This window comes from Molothrus aeneus, chromosome 6 (genome assembly GCF_037042795.1).
Source record: "Molothrus aeneus isolate 106 chromosome 6, BPBGC_Maene_1.0, whole genome shotgun sequence".
Classification (NCBI taxonomy): domain Eukaryota; kingdom Metazoa; phylum Chordata; class Aves; order Passeriformes; family Icteridae; genus Molothrus; species Molothrus aeneus.
Window position 1 is genome coordinate 15,906,309 of NC_089651.1, and position 5,347 is coordinate 15,911,655.

Here is a 5,347-nt window from a genome sequence, read left to right on the forward strand (position 1 = left end):
AGCCCCTCTCCATGGGTATACCACTAGGTCATTCAAGTACATCTAATATCTTTTTTGAGGGGAAGAGAGGCACAGATAGTGTTACACATTGTGCAGAAATGCTATTAGCTGTAGTTGAGCATCACAACTTGGATTTATTAGCAGGGGGCTGAGAGACCTACATGGCGGGGGATGTAACTGATAACCTTGTCTTGCATCCGTTTGAGCAAATGGGTCCTGTCCCTGTGTGCTCATCAGAGATTTAGCGCTTCTCACGAGCTTTTTTGCAATCACAGTCATTTAGCAAACATATGATACTTCACACTCACAGCCCTGACAGGGGCATATGGCACTTCCTACCTCCTAAATGTTGATGGATGGAATTGCTTTGACTATTCAAGGAATCAAAGGCCTGGTTCAAATCTCAAGGCCTTGCATTGATTTCGGTGAGCTTCCTTCTGATTTGTCGTGTGTATGGAGAATCAGGCTTATTCCAAGTTAAACAAGCAAGAGAGTTCAAACAGATGAAAATGTCTCCTATTCAGTGGTCCTGAACACTTGAAAAGTTGGAGCCATGGGAAGTTTGAAGATGATCTCATCCCCAGCATTTAAAATGTGCCTTTTCAGGTAGAAAAAAAAAATAAAAGGAGAAAAGAAAAAGAAAGTATACTTTAAGCAGAAAAAGTACAAGCTCGCTATTGGTGGCAGAAAAGTTGAACACAAAGGTACTCAAAAATTGGATATTGTTGTGAAAAAGAGCAAGAGCTAGATCTGTTGCTAAAATCAGACCCATAAAAGCCAGTGTGCCACTGCTGACCCACCATCTATCTCCTTTTAAAAGCAAATTTAGCAGCCAGAATGGAGATAATCAGATATCTCCTGGTTTTCACTGGGATTTACCAGAAATGTTTCTTGGTGGTGAAGACACCATTTTGGACAGAGCCCCAGAGAGAAGAGCTGAGATGCTCAGAGCTCCCAGCTGCACGTGGCAGAGACTGAGCCTTTGCTCTGCTTAATCCCAAACAGGAATCCGAAGGGGCAGGTGAAAGAGGGAACCTGCCTGTCAGTGGGAGAAGGGAAAAAGGCTTATTTTTTTTCACAACACAATTTCAAATGTTCAAACTCTGGCCCTGTGCTGAGGCAAAAGGACCACCCAAGGTCTCCTGCAAAATGCAGGTGTTATTCCTCCCCCTGCCCAAGCTGTGGACGCGTGTCTCTGGCTGAGCACCGCGTGGACAGTGAGCCTGAGCACAATAATGTGTTTTCCTTCTCCTAACACCTGACAGTAGCATGATTTCACCAACCACTTGGTCCCATTGCTGCATACTTTCCAAGGTGATAAAAATCAAACAGATTAACATGTTTGCTTTTAATTTTACATTTTAGAAGCAGCTGTTGAACCACCTCAATGCCAACAGTGTCTATTGCCAGCATTAGTGTCATTAGTAGTCATTGCAGCTGTAATAGCACCATTATCTTCTGCTAAAAGGGTCACTGATGGCTTAGGACAGAGCTTGGGGAAGTGAAAAGAGCAGACTAAATGAGATGGAAACAGCAAACAGTTGCTTCTATCTTAACCTGCATAAAGACCTGCGGATGCTACGCAGAGGGAAATTAATTTGCACAAGTAGCAAAAATTTTGGCTGGAGTGTCATCAAGGAGGTGGGGCTCTTTGTAGCTCTTGTGTCACTGGCTAACGTAAAGCATATAAATATGGGAAAGAGAGAATGGGGACATTACTACCAACCATCTTCATCCCTCAGAGTGAACTTCTCTCCACTTCTTGCTGCCACCTCTTGGGTAAGTTGGATTGCCTCCCTTTTACTTTCTACCTGTTGTGCAGACCCGTCTTCTTAAGTTGATGGAGCAGGCAGTGACAATTGTGGCTCATTGACCCAAGAAAATGAGGCCTCCTCGGGTCTTTGAGGAGATGGTGCTGGTTTTGGGCCATCATCACACATTACAGCCCCTTCTGAATGGGCAGAGAGGGTTTTTCCTCTGAAGGAGTCTGCTGATCTTAGTTCTACAGGACATGTGAGGGCTTGGTGGGATGACTCTACCAGCCTTTTGAGGCAAGACAGCAGGGAGCCTGAGACTGATGGAGCATGGAGATGGACTTATGGTTATAGTCAGTAGTCATTTACTGTCACTTGTAAATCCTGGTGCACAAAGCTCTCCTTCCTTCTCAAACTAGAAGGTCCATCTCCTACTTTAGTCTCATTTCCATGCCAGAGAAGCTGCAAGACACACGATGCTTGATTACAACCTATTTTTACCTCCTAGACTTTCCTGTGTGTCCTCTGCCTCTTAACCCCAGGCCTCAGGCTGCCCACCATGGCTCTCTGGATCCGATCTCTGCCCCTCCTGGCCCTGCTGGCCCTCTCGGGCCCCGGGAGCAGCCACGCTGCTGTCAACCAGCACCTCTGCGGCTCCCACCTGGTGGAAGCTCTGTACCTGGTCTGTGGGGAGAGGGGCTTCTTCTACCAGCCCAAAGCCCGGCGGGATGCTGAGCAGCCTCTAGGTAAGTGGGGCTGACCGATGGAACAGCCGCCTATCCCTGACAGTGACACCAGGAATGTTCTCCGTGGGGAATGCCAGGAATACCTTCGGCATACCAACAGCGTAGTGTTGCCAGCGAAAAGCTCTTCAGGTTAAAAAGGCAGATGAGAGGGCGGGCAGGGAGAGAGGATTTATGAGGCAAAAGGAATTGTGCCTGGAAGATCAAACTTGTCTATTTCTTTGTGTGGTTGTTGCACCAGCCTGGGAGTATTCATAGAAAATAAAGGTGGGAGGAACTCGATAAGCCTCTTTCAGCCCCAAGACAGGATCCCCATTGTTGTCCCCATTCTATTTCTCAGCCATGTTTGTCTGCTATGTTCATAAAAACCTCCAGAGAGAAAGCTTCCTCTGTCTTCTGGAGCTGCCCATTCCCAAGCTTAACTGATCTTCTTCTTGAGTGTTTCTTCCCAATATCTAACCTGAACATCCCTTGCTGTAAATTATTTCTTGTCTTCTCATTAGTGACAGGGGAAGAGCCTTGTTCTTTCATCTTTATCATTGCTTTTTAAAATATTTGAATAGTGTTCTCATGTCTAGTTTTGACCTCTCCTCAGCCCTGCTGCCTTCCTAGGTCATATTTTCTAGATCTCTAAACATGCAACTCTGCATTTGTCCACATCCTTGCTGGCTGGTGAGGCCTGGAGAAACACATTGAACATTCTGGCTTCCAAGCTTCTAATCAAGACTGTAAATAGATGAAGAAGAGACCCCTGTGCAAATTGCATCCATTTCAATCCTCTCATTTCAAGATCGACCTTCACGTAACATCCCCTGACTGCAGTACATCTCTCCCCCCATTTCTCTTCCCATCACATACTGTTTTCATTTATATCCAATTCTCTCTCCTGTGTATGTAACCACCCTGTGAAATAGTCTTAGGGGTCTTTGTAAAGTGAAACAAGATAATGCCCTAGCAGAGAGTTTGCCCATGATTTGTTTGGGATGTCATTTGCCCATTCTCTGATTATTCATTTCTGGAGACCACCACAAATGGATTGGAGGTTTCATTAGCCAAACTACCTAAATACTGTACAGAGAATTTTAATAGTGCCAGAAAGAATGCAAGTATTTGAGGATTTTCTACCTTTTTTCCAGGACTTTCCTGAGCCACCACCTCTTTGTCACACAATCTGGTTATGTTTACAGTCTGCTCACAGCTGGCATGAAGGATGAAGACAAGTAAATCACAAAACTTTGACTAGCTATTTCCTCTTCTACTTAACATTGGACCAAATTTTTCCCAAATTTCCCTTCTAGCACACTAGCATAATGATTTTGTGTTACTCTTGTGCCTTGTTCATTGCCTCACGCTTCAGGGGCTTGGGGATTTCGCATCTTGCACTGTACTTGTATTGCCCTAGAAACCACATCTCATTCTCACTTTCCAGGCATTTTCTCTTTGCTGTTAAGGGCTTTTTTCTTCCTGCAGGAAAAACTCACTGATTTATTTGCCATTTTCCATATTTTCATTGGGCAACTAAAACCTGAACAGATCTGTGCACAAGTTTTCAAGTTCTCACCAGCAAATAATCATTCTGTTGAGTGTTATCTGTGTCCAAATACCCTAATTTATCATTGCTTCTAAAAACTTGCCCCCAGCTGTGAACACAGACACACACAAATGCTTTTTCTGTCAGCTTGGGGCTATATCCAGGCAGCCAACTGAATCAGGCTGTTCAGGAACAGCTGGCAAATGCACCCAGCCTCAGAACTGGACTGTCCCTGCAATCCCATGAACATCCCAGTTGTCTGCCCAGGCTCCCAGAAGAGTGGGTAACTGCCTAAAGGGCTCTGTGGTCCCAAACTCTTCTCTATAGAGCAGACAATCCCATTTTTACATCTCACTTACTAGTTGCTCACCCCAGGGAGAACTCAGGATTTCTCTTCTTCTCCACACAGCTTCCCTAGTAAAGCCCCTGTATCCTTTTATCCCTCACACTGCCATCAGTCACTCAGCTTGGCATCTTCTGAACATCACAGGATTATTTTGGGAGAGGAAACGGGGTGCTACAAGCAGCACCAACCTGGGGAAACTTGTGCAACTTCCTTCCCATTTTCCAGCCAACTCTGGATTAGAAATCTGGTGCCTGCTCAGGGGGTGTCTGCAGGGCTCAGGAGCCAGGGCTGGTGCTGTGTGATGTCCCACACCTTCCTTTCTTCTCCCCTGGCAGTGAGCGGTCCCTTGCACGGCGAGCTGGGAGAGCTGCCCTTCCAGCAGGAGGAGTTTGAGAAAGTGAAGAGAGGGATTGTTGAGCAATGCTGCCACAACACTTGCTCCCTCTACCAGCTGGAAAACTACTGCAATTAGCAGCAGGGCCTGGTACTGAGGAGCTCCTGGGCCAGAAACATGCACTTATGCTACTGCACCTTCAAAGCAATTGAATAAATGTTGTGGATCTCTTGGAAGGACTGTGCTGGTTCATGTGTCCACATCTTTTTGTCTGCTTTAGAGTGTCAGTGTCCATGCTTGGGTAAAGCACTTTTCAGCCATCACTTCAGATTATCCTCCTGCCACAGGAAAGACCTCCATGGGAATGAGGGAGGGAAGGGTATTACACAGTTTTGGAGCAGGTATATGGAGCATCCGGCACACCCAGTGCTTGGAGAACCAGAAGGAGAAGGCAGAGAGGTTTAAACAAGACTTCTCTTGCTAGGGAAACATTACATCTGTAACAATGTCATGCTGATCAACTTCCTGCAGTTCACAGCCCAAATATAGCCAGGCAGCTGGAGACTGAACTTCCTCAGCTACATAATGGAAACAGTGAAGATTAGGCAAAGAATTATGTCACCTATTCATTGTGCTCAG

At 45.8% G+C, this 5,347-nt stretch overlaps 1 protein-coding gene across 1 annotated transcript; it reads left to right on the forward strand.

Moving 5' to 3' along the window:
- Positions 1–1,706: 1,706 nt before the first annotated feature.
- INS (insulin) lies at positions 1,707–4,846 on the forward strand. The gene is made up of 3 exons (XM_066552851.1): positions 1,707–1,779; positions 2,297–2,500; positions 4,710–4,846. Exons 1-3 carry the CDS (start codon positions 1,707–1,709, stop codon positions 4,844–4,846), a joined length of 414 nt encoding a protein of 137 aa, XP_066408948.1.
- The last annotated feature ends 501 nt before the right edge of the window (positions 4,847–5,347 follow it).

Coding starts and splice junctions, on each gene's coding strand:
- INS (XM_066552851.1), top strand. CDS start 1,707: ATGGGGACATTACTACCAACCATCTTCATCCCTCAGAGTGAACTTCTC. Junction 1,780..2,296: donor TTCTTGCTGCCACCTCTTGG/GTAAGTTGGATT, acceptor TCTTAACCCCAG/GCCTCAGGCTGCCCACCATG. Junction 2,501..4,709: donor GGATGCTGAGCAGCCTCTAG/GTAAGTGGGGCT, acceptor CTCCCCTGGCAG/TGAGCGGTCCCTTGCACGGC.